Source organism: Gopherus evgoodei, chromosome 9 (genome assembly GCF_007399415.2).
Source record: "Gopherus evgoodei ecotype Sinaloan lineage chromosome 9, rGopEvg1_v1.p, whole genome shotgun sequence".
Classification (NCBI taxonomy): domain Eukaryota; kingdom Metazoa; phylum Chordata; order Testudines; family Testudinidae; genus Gopherus; species Gopherus evgoodei.
The window spans coordinates 66,232,556-66,248,073 of record NC_044330.1 but is presented as its reverse complement, the minus strand read 5'-3'; the positions used below and the strand labels follow the sequence as shown (position 1 = coordinate 66,248,073).

At 46.5% G+C, this 15,518-nt stretch overlaps 1 protein-coding gene across 1 annotated transcript; it reads right to left on the bottom strand.

Annotated features, from left to right (window-relative positions):
- Positions 1–774: 774 nt before the first annotated feature.
- On the bottom strand, positions 775–13,703 carry LOC115657025. Its single transcript, XM_030574219.1, has 10 exons — positions 13,694–13,703; positions 12,083–12,154; positions 11,470–11,583; positions 7,103–8,788; positions 6,417–6,516; positions 5,590–5,738; positions 5,303–5,415; positions 3,083–3,172; positions 1,860–1,982; positions 775–1,285 (listed from the first exon to the last, which is right to left on the bottom strand). The coding sequence occupies exons 1-10, from the start codon at positions 13,701–13,703 to the stop codon at positions 1,082–1,084; spliced, it is 2,661 nt and encodes an 886-aa protein (XP_030430079.1). The 3' UTR covers positions 775–1,081.
- Between the last annotated feature and the right edge of the window lie 1,815 nt (positions 13,704–15,518).

The window sequence follows — 15,518 nt, the reverse complement described above, 5'->3', positions numbered from 1 at the left end:
AAAAAAACTGAAATGCTTGATTCTGACATTTTCAAAATGAAACATTTTGATTCTTCAATTCAAAACAACTTTGCATTTCAAAATTTACCTCAGTTTTAATTTAAAAAATTTGAAACAAAACATTTCATTCTAAAAATTAAAATGTCCATTTTGACCTGGAACATTTGTTTGGTTCAGCCAGCAAACTGAAAAATCAATCCAAGGGTTAGGTACTACATTCTCAGGTTTAAGAGTTTTGATACTTCAAAAATGTGCCTGCAGTGTAAACAATATCCGCTCCCAGGGTGATATCATTCCCTCAGAAAGGAGGGTCTTTCCTGAAACTCCACTACTTCTGCAATCTTTATTTTGAGCCAAGTAGCTAAACTTTAGGTACCTGCCTTTCTTGGAAGAAGGTGCCAACATCCAGGTGCCATCTCCAGTCTACCTTGATATTTACACTGCCCTCATGACCCCTGGGTTCAAGCCTCTGAAAAGGTCTATTTGGGGTGGGGGGCAGGGTTCACCACTTGTTTCATGTATGGTTCCCCCCTAAACAAATCAATATAAGTAACATGAACAGAAAGACTTTACCAAATCAGAGGCCATATGACCAGTCTTCATATTGGGATGAAGAATAAACCCTTGAAGAAAGACCTGGTGCCCGTAAGCCATTCCAGTAAGAATGTTTGTTCACAGGGCCGGCGCAACCCATTTGGTGACCTAGGCGGTCACCTAGGGCGCTAACATTTGGGGGCCGCCGTGGTCATCCATGGTATTTTGGGGGCGGGACCTTCCACCACCTCTGTTGGGGGCGCCATTTCAGGGGCGGGACCTTCCGCTACCTAGAGCGCCAGAAAAGCTGGTGGCACTCCTGTTTGTTCATAAATAGTATTTGGTGAAATCTGGTGGACTCCAATGATGAAAAATAGCACTGTACATTTCTGGCTTATAAATCACCACTAGGCAGGGGCAGTTTAGCAGTATCCATAGAAGGGTGGATTCACAGCACCTGAGATAGGGATCTCTCTTCCATCCTCTATTTTTATCTGCATGGCACTTACTGGAAAGCCCTTCCCTGGTGAATGTGTAACTGGGCTGCTCAGAGCTTTCCTCCCGCCTCATCAGCGCTGAATGCACCATTAGTGAATGATGTCAATGCACTATCTTCTGGGCTGGCAGCATGTATCCCATTGGAGATGGCATGGGAGAGGTGCTGCTGCTTCTTCTGGCCCACCATGGCGACACTACCATTGGTATGGCCCTGCATGTGTTTCCTCTGCACCTGCTCCAGTATCTGTAGCACCTGGAGTTGACAAACAGGATTGGGAGTTGGATATTGAGCAGCAACAGCACTAGCTTCTTTTGCCATCACAAGATGCCATAATATTTTTAAAGCCACACAGGCTGGCCCTTCTCTCTTGCAAGTTGCACCCAGCCTTCACTTCAGCTCAAAGACTCTTGGATTGGCACAAGTGAAGAATGTACACTTCAAAGTCCCAGTTGCTGACTGGCAATGGATTCCCCACCATCTTTTAATCTAGTGGAATAAGGAAAACCCTTTGCACTAACATATGAGGCACCTTTCAACCTTGGATCCCAAAGCTCTTTACATAAATGGGCAAGTATCATAACCCCATGTTACAGATGGAGAAGCTTGTGCACAGAGAGGGGAAGTGACTTGCCCAGGGTCACACCAGACTCAGGAATAGGACATGGGCACCCTAACTCTCACTCCCTGTCTCTCCAGCACTAGACTATTGGAGATATCTTTGCCTCTCTGTGGATCTAGGTGCCTCCCTGTCCTTCCAGTACCCACTTAGTGGGGAAGGGAAAGAGAGAGAGAAGGGAAAGAGAAATACAGAAAAGAGATGGCTTACCTGGGATTTGGGAACAATGCCAACCCTGAAGAACCCAATGTTTCCACTCTCAATCTTGGTGCAGTCCACAACAGTCGAGGCAATGTTCTCTGGAGAAGGCCCATCGCATAGAACTGCATCCACCTTGATAGTAAGCAACACTCATATTATGGGGCGCTTCTCAGACAGTTGGTTAAAGTGGGGAGAGTTCCCCTTTCTCAATGGATTTAGCATTATCTACAGGTTCTAGCCATGCTACAGATTCCCATCCCTTCCCTCTCCTTTTTCCACCTTGCATTGGCCAAAGTCACCAGAAATCCTTGGTGATTTCCAGCAGTCACCCAGTGATCTTGGGTGACTTTGACCAATGCAAATTGGAATTAATGCACTAAGTAAAACTCAAGGGCCAGATCCTTAGCTGGTGTAAATTGGCACCATTCCATTTACTTTAGCGGAGCTATGCTGGTTTACATCTGAAGAGCATCTCTAAGGTTGCCTTTGTATGCGTAGGATGTCAGAATGGTCAGATGTGAGAATGGTGAAAGAACAGTGGTCCCCTTTACTCTGAGCCTAAGTCATCCTCATATGAACTTGCCATTAATTTCTTGTCTCAAGTTCTGTATTTTCAGTGGGAAATATCCAGTACATTCATGAGATTACTTAAGGCATTAACTCTGCTTTCAGAGTTTAAAAACTGGAAAATACAAGAATCTGGTAATTTAATTGGCAGTACTCATGGAAGACGGGAGTCCCCTAAGATTCAGAAAGTTTTAGAATTCCCAGTGGTTCTAGTCTCTAGAGCATTAGTCATAGATTTAAAACTTTAGTTCTGAAAACTAAAACAAAAGACAACAAGGGTTCTAAAATCTTTGACATCCCCAAGGGCTTTGGAACAGTAGAATGTCAAGGGCTTTATCACTTCTAGGTCCAGAAATGCTCCATGGCACCTTGGTTTCTCTTCAGATCCTTATGGATCTGAAGAGAAACCAACCACAGTGGTGGGTCACAGACTGCGCATTAGAAACAAAAATGTTTGTGTTAATATTGATTCTTTATTTTTCCAGCCTTCTTTCTTGCCCTCCCTGGCCCTTCTGGGATAAGCCTCAATGATCTTGTAATTTACAATCTATCTCAGGATTTTAGTCTTAACCACTGACTTGCCAGCTGGGAGCAAATCGATATTACCTTGCAATCACATCTCCCTCAGATCCCAGGATGAATGTGAAGAAGCACATGGTGATTACCTTGTCTCCCAGTTTGGCATACACCTGATTGTGGTGGGTGGTGTCTGCTTCTCCAGTTGGATTGGCTGATGTGACTGCAATGGGGCCAACCTGGTAAATGAGAGCAAAATGAGAAAGTAGGTTTTGATCAGAGCTTCCAGCACAGAAACAATAATGCTCTTGGACTCGTTTCACTTTATGCTTTGTTTGTTGAAACCCATTTTAACTGAAGGAGGATGCCAGAGTGTGAGTGTGAGGACAGCAGTACAGTGAGGAAGATATGGAAAACTAGGCTGAATTGAGGAGGTCTCATAGATTCTGCGGCCAGAAGGGACCCTTGTGATCATCTAGTCTGACCTCTTGTGTTACACAGGCCAGAGAACTGCCCCAAGATAATTCCTGGAGCACATTTCCTCAGGAAGGAATGAATCATTTTAATTACATGGGACAGTAAATTATACTGGAACCCCAATGGAAATATAGGCAGCAAGCAAATTATCAAAAGAGCAGACAGGGTGTCATGGTTTCGTCAGCAAAGGCCCACAGACACAGTGGTGGGGAAGGAGTCTGATTTGTGAAGGGTCAGGATCAGGTTCCAAATAAATTGCCTTAGTACAGCAGCACCAGCCATCCCACTGTTCTGGGCGATCAATGTGGTCCCACTTGGAGCTGTATCAATGGGGCATAGGTGCAATGGTCAGCATTGCTGTAGGAAGTTTCCCATGTGCAGCGCTCTATGTAGCTGTTATATCACTGAATTGCACCCAATCACACCTTCATTTGCTGCTGCCACCAAGAGTTCTTAAAGAAGACAGCAGAAGTGCTGAGCACCAAGGAGGAAAGGGCAAAAGCTTTTCTACCTGGCAAAGGCCAGAGGAAATGACCTTAGGGATGTATCAAATGTGAAAACAAAGAGTGTTCAGCATGTGGCATTGTGACATTAGAGAGAGGAGTTGCCTTGAGATGGTAGCTATGTGGATCACATCCTTGGACGGAGCTGTTTCTGTGATTTGGTATGATAAATACAGCTCCACCTCTGCACTATACTAACACAGGGGCACTTGGGCAGCGATGTTGTCACCCCACCTACCACTGCTGGGGGTAATTTATGGAGCAATGGCATTGGTTCCATAATTTAGGTTGAATAAGCATCATTTGCTCCACAGTCCACACCTACAATCTAAAAAAGGATCATATTGCATTCAAAATATGAGGTTAGATGTGAAACGGAGGTAGAACTTTTCGAGTAAATATACAGTGAATCGGACAAGAGGGGTGATTATTATGCATTTTCTAGGTTTCTAACATTTGGATTGTTGGGTTTTTTGAAACATTCTTGTAAGCATATGTTCAATCAAACAACTGCTATGTGTGCCTGCAACCCTAAACCAAACCTTAATGAAGATTTTGGGCTGGTAATAATAATATTCATCACTTTTCTTCCCCAGAACTTTACAGAAGAGAATATCAGGAGATTATCTAATCCAACCCCCTACTCAAAGCAGGATAAACCCCCAGACCTTTTTTTTTTTAAAACTCCATTCCCTAAATGGCCCCCTCAAAGATTGAATTCACAACCCTAAGTTTAGCAGGTCAATGCTCAAGCCACTGAGCTATCCCTCCCATCAAGAGCTAGGCTAGAAAGGATTGTATGATCCCATGAAAAATTTTGAGATTTTGACCATTTTCCTCCATCCTGAATCGGAATGAAATGTCAAAATCTCCAAAACTTTCAAGAACCAAAAATCCAAAAAAAATGTTGTCTTGGGTCAGTCAAAACACTTTGTTTCAATTTTGATCTTTTATGATTATTTACTTGGCTTCAATCTCAAAACAAAAAGTCATTCAGAACAGGAAAACTGGCATTTCTTGTTTTGAAAATATTGAAACAGGAGGTTTTGACACTTCCAAAACTTTTTTTTTTCAAAATCCTTTCCACTAAATGTTTTGGCTTTGACAAATCAGCAATTTTCTAACAAAAAATTCCTGACCGGCTTTACATCATCTCATTTTACATTTGGAGGAACAGTGAGGTGAAGTGACTTGCCCAAGATTAGACAATGGCAGAGCTGGGACAAGTACCTAGGTCTCCTGACACCAGTTCCTAGCCAATGCACCATGTGCTGAATGCTAGTTGTTGACACCAAACCTGTTCATGGTGGCCCATGTGATCATTAGACCCATCATCTTTCTTGCTGCTTGACCTTAGCAAGCTGAGAGAGATGCGTGTTGGTCACTCACCAGATCAATGAGATGTGTAGTGACAGAGCAGTCGGGGATACGGATGGCAATGCTCTGAGAGGTGCCGACATATTTGGCAGAGTCTTTCATCCCCAGAAAGTCCACCCATTCTCCTGTAAGGGAAAGAGCCACACAACACTTACTGATGGGGGTCGAATCTACAAACAGCGGTGGTACCTTGTAACTATACGAGCAATGGTCCAGCATCGGTGCACAGTGTCGCTGTGTTTTGGATCAGGAGCACTCTCCGCCTTGTGGAAAGCTTGACAACAACAATATTTTCTCACCTCTGGGAACCACCAGGCTAATGGGAGATGGCCAGGCAGCCTCCATGAAATCCCACAGTATGGGGTTGAACAAATGCTTTGTAGGTTCCAGCTGCTTCAGACTAGAAATCCAGAGTGACATGGGGCGATCCTGAGCCTGGCACTTAGTCCTGGTAAGAAGACAAAAGAAAGGAACACTCTTGAGCACTCAACGGGAGGTTGGGAATTATTTTGGGGGAGGTTTAGACTCAGACATGCCCTTGCACACTTCAGCCAAGCACAAGAGCCTTTGTAGTAGAAGTTGCATGGTCCAGCGGATAAAGCCCTCAGCTGGGCGGGGGGAAGGAGAGCTGGGATATAGTCCAAGTTATGATACAGACTCATTGTGTGGCTGTGAGCAAGTCACTTAGGCCCAAATTCTCAAAAGTGTCCACTAATTTTGGGGGCCCAACGTGAAAAAGAAATCAGACCCAGAGGAGGAGTTTTTCCCATGAATATGATTTTTATGTTGACAGTGCGTTCCCACTGTCTGCCCCAACTTTTTGTTCTTTGTACAGTCTTGTGATTTCCCAGCCAATTGGTTCCATCAGCTGGCAGGGGTGATGTTCCTGTTCTATGTTCTAGGGGACAATTACCGAGATAGTTGTTCCCTCTTCTAACCCGGATCTTCACCCACAGGCTTACTGCTCTTATGAGGGCTGAATCGTGGCCCTTGCACCTTCAGACCTGTTGCAGCAAGCAGACACTGCCCAACAGCAGCTGTCAGTTGCCACTTACAGCTTGTGGCTAGAGTCTCCATTAGACTATTAGAAGAAGCCCTCACCTCGGCCTGTAGTGAAGACACTTACTTGTAAGCTTTCTCTACGGCATCAGGTCGATTGCAGGCTGCCACCAGAACATACACTGTGTCTGTGGGGATGCCACAAGCTCCTCCATTCTTCATGATCTCTAAGAACAGGAAACAACCCAGAGAACTTCTGGGTGATAAACTCACAAAAGATATGTAGATGGGAGAGATCTACTATGGGCCCTCGGCTTCATCCCCTGGCAGCTAAAGAGTTGCCCACTACAGTATATTTTCTACTGTTCATTAAAGGAGAGTTATAGGTTACATGCAGACAGACAAGGAGACGTCCCACTATTAAGAGAGTAACCCTCCCCCTCTACCCCTTGAAATATCCCAGCAGTGGTTCCCAGAGGCTGTGTCATGCTGCAGTGCCAGCCTGTGGGATTTGTATGAAGCAGATGGGATGGCCCACCAGGGACAGAAACCAGGAGACATTGAACCACATAAGTGGGTGCAAAGCCATTGACTTCAATGGAATTTCTCCCATTTACACTAGCAGAGCATTTCACCCCTACTTCCCACTCTCCTGCTCTAACCATTTGACCATACTGCCTTGGTCAAAATGCCATAGTTTCTAGATTCAGACAGGGGAAAAAAATGTAGTTCTTCTTCTATCATGACTTCCTTCAATATGAAACCCCTCAGTTAACCCCAACCCCTGTTCTCTCCATTATATATTTTCCTTACCTGCAATTTGCTTGACTGAGGAAGCTTTCCTGGCAGGCAAGTGAAGGCATTTGGTGCTTCCTCCCCCAACACCACTGAGCTGCACAATAGGCCTACCCACAGGGAAGTAGGAGCCTTCAAAGGTACTGTTGAAAAGGGCAGAAAGGAAGCAATAGAAGCTGGTAAGCCCAAAGATGACAGTGACGGCAATATCATAGCCAGCTGGCATGGCATTGACTGCATCCAGCAAGAAGCTGATGAGTATGAGTAAGAAGGTGAGGGAGTAAATGAACCAGGAAATGCTTAGGAAAACAGTGCAGAAAACAATGAAGCAGTTGAAAAGCATGAGGGCGATGATGCCTACAGCTACTTGGAAGCCCCTGCTAGTGCCATAGAGACCACCATATCTGGTTAAGCCCCAGATGATCCACATGACCCCATAGAGAATGAAGGCACTGCTCTCCAAGGTCTTACCACGGGCAAAGGCCACTGAACCACATAAAAGCTTAAGGATCCCTCCGGCTACCACCACCCAGGGTATAACAACAGTAGCAAGTGGTGCCCTTGGGTCCACTGTCACCGTGATAGCAAAGGAAGCAAGGACACTGCACGCAAAGCCAAGCACCTCGGCATCGGCATACTTGGAATAGCCAAGGTAGGGAGCGTGAAGGTCTTTCCCTTCATGAAGTTTGAGATGACTGCTGTGGGAGAGCAAGGCCTTGACCGTTCCCTCCCCTGTAGGGATTTTGGCACTTGCCTTCATGTTGTACTGGTAAATGAGAGCCATAAGGGCCGAGGCCACAAAGATGGTCACATCCACGCCTTGGGGACCACCTTCAAAAACACCATGAGGGCGACAGGCTAGAGCGATGCAATAGGCCACGTAAAAGAGCAAATACAGGCCATCCACCAGACTTTTAATGGTGATGAAAAGGGCCAAGACAGCAAAGAGGATAGCAAAAACCACCAAGAAAGGGACAGGGAAAACCGGCTCATCCTGCTGCCAGATCTGGTACAGGAGGGAATAGCCTCCAGCAAATTTCAGCACAGAGGTGAAACCAAAGAATGTGGCAGCCAACGTATCCAGTGCACGGTAAGAGAAAATGCAGACCCCAATCTGGTAAATCCCAGCTGCCCAAAGCCAAGGTACTTGGCCCACAAATAGCTTGCTGGTCACTCCCAGGAGCCTGCAGCCAAAGATACTGGCAGACAACATGTTCAAGATCAGACCAATGACTGCCAAGTCATTCGTGTTGGCATCATTGGCCTGGACCTGCTCATTGGTCTTACTCTTGCCCAGATCTGTGCCAGGACTGATGATTTTCTTCTTGCTGAGGAAATAAAGACCCCTCCCCATAGCAAAATAGCCCCCAAGGAAGCAGACAATCATATAATTGCAAGCCACTGCCGAGGAACCGAAAGCCGTGTTATAAAGCATGGCAATTTCATGGGCACAGGCAAGCGAAATGCAAGAAGCAACCATGGCAAGGATGAGCTCTCTTTGAAGGAAGCCCACCACCCCAATGATGAGAAGCCCCAGAGTAAATGTTGCCAGGCCGGGCACCACGGCATTGCGGAAATCACCAGTGCCGTTCAAGACCCCTTGCCCTGCCAGGATGTGGATGACTCCATAGCTGCACCACAGCACTGAGATGGTCAGACACAGCGACACGAACAAGGAGGCACTTCTCAGGCTTTTCTGAACTCCTACAAGGGAAATAAATAAAGGAAGCAGGAATGCCAGGTCACTATGTCGCGGAAGCCACCAGCTCTTAAAGACACCACCAGGACAATAGGGTGTGTTTGTCAGTGTGCCAGAATGACATATCCCAGCACCACATTTTGAAATAAATTGCATCAATTCTTAATGATAATGAACTTACACAAGTTTCCACAACCAACTCTCTGCCATTTTCCACACCTCCAACCCTTGTCCATGGATGGCCCTGCCCAGTCTGGGTCCCCCCAAGTCATTATCGTCTCTTTGTCCAAATTCCATGATGCCCATAAGTCAATAATAATTATCATAATAGACTAGTACAAATAAAGTGCTGGTGCTCTCTTCTCTGGGTTTCCCAGTGCATCCTGTCTGCTCCATTTCTATCTAGTTTACATTTCCAGCCCTTTGAGGCAGAGTCTGTGTGTATTACATGTCAAGTGCAGCACGGAGCACCTTGTTGGCACTTAATAACCAGTCATTCACAAAGAAGCATAGGAACTGCCTGACCGGATCAGACCTAAGGTCAATCTAATACAGTGCCCTGTCTCCGAAAGTGGACAGAGAACTTGATTAGAGAAACTTAAAGTTGAATGTGAGTTTGAATGGAATTCAGCTATCACACCACTTCCTCCTGAGACTGCAGTGCTGCCTGACCTCTCCTTTAGTGCTCCCACGTAGCTAGCAACCCAGTCATGGCTGCTCCTGCAAAACTGTGTTAGGGGCTAAGAGGTTTCCCACGCTTATATCCATGCAGGGTGGCCATAATTTAACCCTTTGTGTTTATGCCCCAAAACTACTTGAGTAATTATTAGGCAAGTCACCCTGCCCCTGCCCAGCCACTTCCCTGAGGCCACGCACCTTCCCCTCCCCTTCTCTGAGGCCTGTTCCCACTCATTCCAGCCACCTTCCCTCCATCGCTCGCTCTCCCCCACCCTCACTCACTTTCACTGGGCTGGGGCAGAGGGTTGGGCTGCAGGCAGAGGTGAGCGCTCCCACTGGGAATGTGGGCTCCAGAGTAGGGCCAGAAAGGAGGGGTTCAGGGTGTGGGAGGGGGCTCCAGGCTGGGGCATGGAGCTGGGCTGCAGGCTCTGGGGTGGGGCTGGGGATGAGGAGTTTGGGGCACAGGAAGAGGCTCCGGGATGAGGCCAAGAGGTTTGGAATCTGGGAGCAGGCTCATGCCTGGGGCAGGGGGTTGAGGTGTGGGAGGGGGTGCAGGCTCCATCTGGGGGTTTGGACTCTGAGGTGGGGCTGGAATGAGGGGTTTGAGGGGTGCAGGAGGGGGCTCAGGGTTGGGGTAAGGGGTTGAGGTGTTGGAGGGGGTGCAGAGTCCAGGCTCTGGTAGGGGGATCAGGGCTGGGGTAGAGGGTTGGGGTGCAGATTCTAGGAGGGAGTTTGGGTGTGGGAGAGGGTTCCAACCTGGGGCAGGGGGTTGGGATGAGGGTGGGAGTGCGGGATCTGGAAGGGAGTTAGGGTGTGAGAGGGGGTTCCGTCCCTGCCTGCCCTGGCTCTGCGCTGCTTCCAGAAGCAGCCAGCATGTCCGACCTCTAGGCAGAGACACAGCTAGGCAGCTCTGCGCAGGGCGCACTGCCCACGCCTGCAACCACCGCCTTCACAGCTCCCATTGGCCGGGAACTGCAGCCAATGGGAGCTGCAGATCTGGCACTGGGGGTGGGGGCAGCATGCGGAGTTTCCCTGATCACCCTTGCACCTAGGGGCCGGACATGCCAGCCGCTTCCGGAAGCTGCACAGAGCCAGAGCAGGCAGGGAGCCTGCCTTAGCCCCGCTGCACCACCGAGTGGACTTTTAACAGCCCTTTTTGACCGGGCATTCCAGTCGAAAACCGGACACCTGGCAACCCTAGCGTGTTCACCAGCCTCTATCATGATTCATCACTGCCTAATGTGAAGACAGCACCGGCCCACTGGGCTGAACGAAGGCTACCAACCCATTTTATGAGGGCTTTCAAAAAGCTGCCCGATGCTAAGGGCCTGATCCCAAGCCCAGTGAGGCCAAACGATAGATTCCCATTGACTTCAGTGGGCTCTAGATCAGGCTTTAGGGCAGCTTTGTGCCACCACTGGTCGAGAGTAGATCTGAACCCAGTACTGAGAGTTTAAAAGCTTTGTTACCCATGGCCACTCCCCTCTGGTTAGCATTTTGTTTAATATCTAGAAAAATGCCTGGACCAATACAAGACAATCCCATTAATGCCTCCCTAAAAATAAATATATTGAAACCTAAGCATCAATCTCTTCATTCCCCCTGGTGGGGAGACACGAGTAATTCCCCAGTTAGTCAAAATAGTTTGAAACTTTTTATAGCCTGAGATTTCCCTCTAAACTGATTACAATCTTGGCAAACTACTTTTTAACACACTGTTTAATTCACTGACTGTCCTTAAACTATCACTCTTACAGAGTTTGGAAATTGTATTTATAATGAGCAAACCTCCAGTGCAGTGAACCTAACTCAGTAAATGATTCATTTAGAACTGATGTTTCTTTCTCAAGTCCCTTTGCACATTCACAAAACTGGTGTCCTAGCATATCATTCCAGGTGAGAGAATCCATAGTCTCACAAGTTTACCTGCTGGCAAAATAGAGGCCAGTATAAAAATATGTATAAAGCTGCAGAAAGGGCTGTTAGATGCCAGTGCTCCTAGTCTTACCTGCATATGCCAAGAGAGCCGATATAAGAAACAGAAGGACGCCCAGAGCCGTGCTGGGGATCAGAGGGGCTGGGCTGGTGAAGCTGTAGGAGTGCACAGCTAGCAAGAGGGATCCTGCATGGAACACACGGGAAAAGAAACATCTTAAAAGCTTTCCAGGAAAATGGGAGATGGGGAGATAAAGAAGGAACAGAAAAATGCAAAGAAAGAAGGAATCAAGAAAGAGGAATGGAAACAGAGAGCAATTGGGGAAAAGAGGGATCCAAGGAAGAGAGACAGAAGAAGAAAAGAAAGAGGAAAGTGAATCTCAATAAAGAATCATGTTAGAAACTACACTGTATTGGAAAGTTTAGGTTTGACTCCCAACCAAATGGAAAAGTTCAGCTCAGTGTTTGAAAGGCAAGATAAACATGTTATTGACTGCTTTATGCAGATTGGTTTATAGATCTGAGGGTTTTATCCAAGCAAGGAAGATTCAGAGAACCCATTGTTGGGAAGAACTCTTTCTTTCATAACAGAATCTAGTTAGTCCCTATTTAAAATGTGTAACCTCATTGCACAAGAAATTCAATTCCACCACCAGCCTCCCGTGCCAGGTAAACTTGGTTCCTACCTGAAGCAATGCCCAGGAGCCCTATGGAGTAATGAAGTGACTGGACCCGTCCCTCTGCCATGACCAAGTTTGCTGAAGACCCAAAGGCAGCATGAAATGCTGTCTCTCTCCCTTTTCCTAGCTCTTTATAATCAAACCTGCCCCACTGACTGACAGCACTCCACCCCTTTCCCTAACAGCAACAGCTTCATTTATATTTCCCTTGTGAGTAGCAGAGAAGGAAATGCAAGTGGATTGTTAAACGTAATAAACTTTAGTCTGTGACTCAGCCTATGTTGCTCCTATCTTTCCCCAAAGGCCTGTTAATTTACTCTTGATTAACTCTTGCTAAAAGGACACCTTATAAATGATTGGTAGAGGTTATTTTCATATGCCCCTGTTGCCAATGGGACAATTTGGGTACTGAATAAAATAGTTCTAAAAAAATCCATCTGCTGGTGCTAACAAGCACACCTTCACTCTCTGAGAGGCCCTGGGTTCCGTCATGTCTCCTGATTTCGACTTAATATTCCCCTTAATTCCTAACACATTTAGAAAATGCCAACACTGGCTGGTGTGTGCACTGCTGTTGTTAGCTGGATGGAATCAGGCCTGCTCAAGAGTATGTGATTATGCCGCCCCCTGCAGGCTGCCCTACAAAGAGAACATGATTCCATCCAGCCTGAATGTCCTGTGTCTTTTTCTCCCACAATAAGAATGTCTTCATTGCCCCACTGCCTTTACCACTGAAACAACAGGTGCTGAGACCTAGCCTATGATGGGGTTTAACCATTGTAACTCTGAGTCATGTCAGGTGAACTCCAAACTTACCTGCACTCCTGTGTTGACATAAGGTTAGCGGAGAACTAGGTCTTAGCAAAAATGAAGCCAGTCCAAAAGGGAACCTGACAGAGAACTGGAAAAGATAGTTCCTACCCTTCCAGATGTTCCTCAAAGCAAGTGACGATGCAGAAAAATGGGAGCGGGTGCAGTTCTGTATACAGATACCCATGGGATGGCCGGATGTGTGGGACAGCTATCCTATATTCCAGTGGGAGTGTGAATGGGGCTATAAACTGCTCGGCAAAGGTGTTTTAAAATGTCAAGGATAGCTGTGATCTGCATTAGAACGTTACATTTTTTTTACAAGAAAGTAGCTGCCAGATCAGACCATTGCCCATTATGGGACAGGTCTGTCTTATAAAAGCAACGTCATGTAAGGGCTTGGCTACACTTGCGAGTTACTGCACATTAAAGGAGCCCTGAGAGCACTAGCTCACTACCCGTCCACACTGGCAAGGCATGTAGAGCACTCTGACTCCATGGCTAGAGCGCTCCTGGTACTCCACCTCGGCAAGTAGAATAACATTTGATGTGCCTCTGCTGGAGCACCCCAGCGTCAGTGTGAACGAGATGTTGCATTACTGTGCTCTGATCAGCCTCTGGAAACGTCCCATAATCCCTGTAAGTCATGTGACCACTCATCATTGTTTTGGATATGCCCTTTGAAAGCTCCGTTTGCCGGCATGCTTATCTGCTCCAAGACAAAGCAACCATTACTGTGGAACGCTGTGTGTGAGAGAGAGAGGTGGAGCGGCGGGGGGAAGGAGTTCTGCTGCTGTCTGCACTTACAAGACAGCATGCTGACATGCTCTCAGCCCCCCAAAAACCCATTCTCTCTCCTCTCACATACACACAACACACTCCCTGTCACACTCCACCCCACTCCACCCCCATTTGAAAAGCACATTGCAGCCACTTGCATTCTGGGATAGCTACCACAATACACTGCTCTCTGTGGCCGTTGCAAGAGCCGATAATGTGGCCACGCCAGTGCGCTGGCAACTGTCAGTCTGGACAGACTACAGCACTTTCCCTACTGCGCTCTACAAAGGATGGTTTAACTCAAAGTCCTCTACATCTGCAAGTGTAGCCATGCGCTTAATCTGAGAAGTTAACAGAATAGTCTCAGAGCCACATTTACTGAGCAATCACTTGATGAATACAGCTTGCTAGAGAAGTGAGCGGGCCATGGCAGAACAAGTAACAGCCACAAAAGTCAAAGATGCTCAGACAGACCAGAACCAAACAGCAATTCAAGTGCTCACAGTGTATAATGTATCTATTGGGCCAAATCCAGATACGGCATTAAGTGGTGATGTTAGTTACACATCGAGTGGAAGTTGGTCAGAAAACAGTGGTAAGCAGGGGCCTTAACAGAGCTTTGTGGGAAAATTTCTACAGCATTGGCCAGCATTTAAACACTTTCTCCCACCAATTTGTATCTACATAATTACTAACATAGGACCCAATCCTGAGAGGAACTGAGCTCCTGCTGAATCTCCATTGACTTTAGTTAGATTGGGGGCACTCAGCACTTCTCATGATGAGGGCTGAGTATAATCAAATGTTAGTATTTTAAGGGCTCCCAGTCCTGTGCTGTGCTTCATCCTAGAATCTCCTCTCTAGAGCAGTTTAATTCCCCATTACTGCTCCAGAGTTGGTTTTCATTAAACGCCTGAGGCAATTATTACATTTAATTATACTCACCCCTCTTTGACAGCATAATGCCCTTTTAAGTCAGTGAGATACCTTTGGGCTTGTTTACACTTGAAAGTTAATTCAGATTAACAAAGAGCGTGAATTTAAAGTGCTATAGCTATTCCTGATAACTCCATGTGTAGACACGCTTATCCAAAGTGGATTCAGATAATCTGGAGAAAGGCACTCTTATTCCAGAATAAGATTGTTACAGAATGTCTTCTCTACCCCCCGGATTGGCAGGTAGCAATCAATCCACTGGGGATCAACTTATCACGTCTAGTGTAGACGTGATAAATCGACCCCCGACCGCTCTCCTGTCGACTCCTGTATTCCAGCGCCGTTAACTTAGATCTAAGTTAACTTGTGTAACTTAGATCGATCCCCCACCCTCTCCCAGGGTACACCAGGACCCACCAAGAATAGTTTTTCTGGAGTCACTCCATCTGTAGACAATTTTAAATTTTTAATTGACTTTGGCTCAGGCCCTAATATATGATAAACAGGTGTGCAGTGGGGTAAGCACCATATAGCACGGGACGGTATTGTAAAATGGGAGACAGCTTGGCCAGATTGTAACATACACAAATGGATTATGTTTGCAGTGTGCACTAGATTTGTTTGGATCTGCCACCTTTCCCATGCTATATGTATTCAGTAATATGACTCCATCTAACTGTCTGAAGGAGGAGGAACTAATCATTTTTTCAACTACAGCATGACTTGGCAGTTTTGTATCTAAATCAGGAAGGAGTGAATTTGCACACTATTTGCATCCATAGATACCAGTTGGGTTTTTCACACCCATCATGCAGGTCACCTGCGTTGGGACTAGTAAAAGCACTGTAGGGACCAAATGTGCATTGGGATTAAATGGACCTTAACTGGACTTTTCTCCCTCTCTAATATTTGCGCT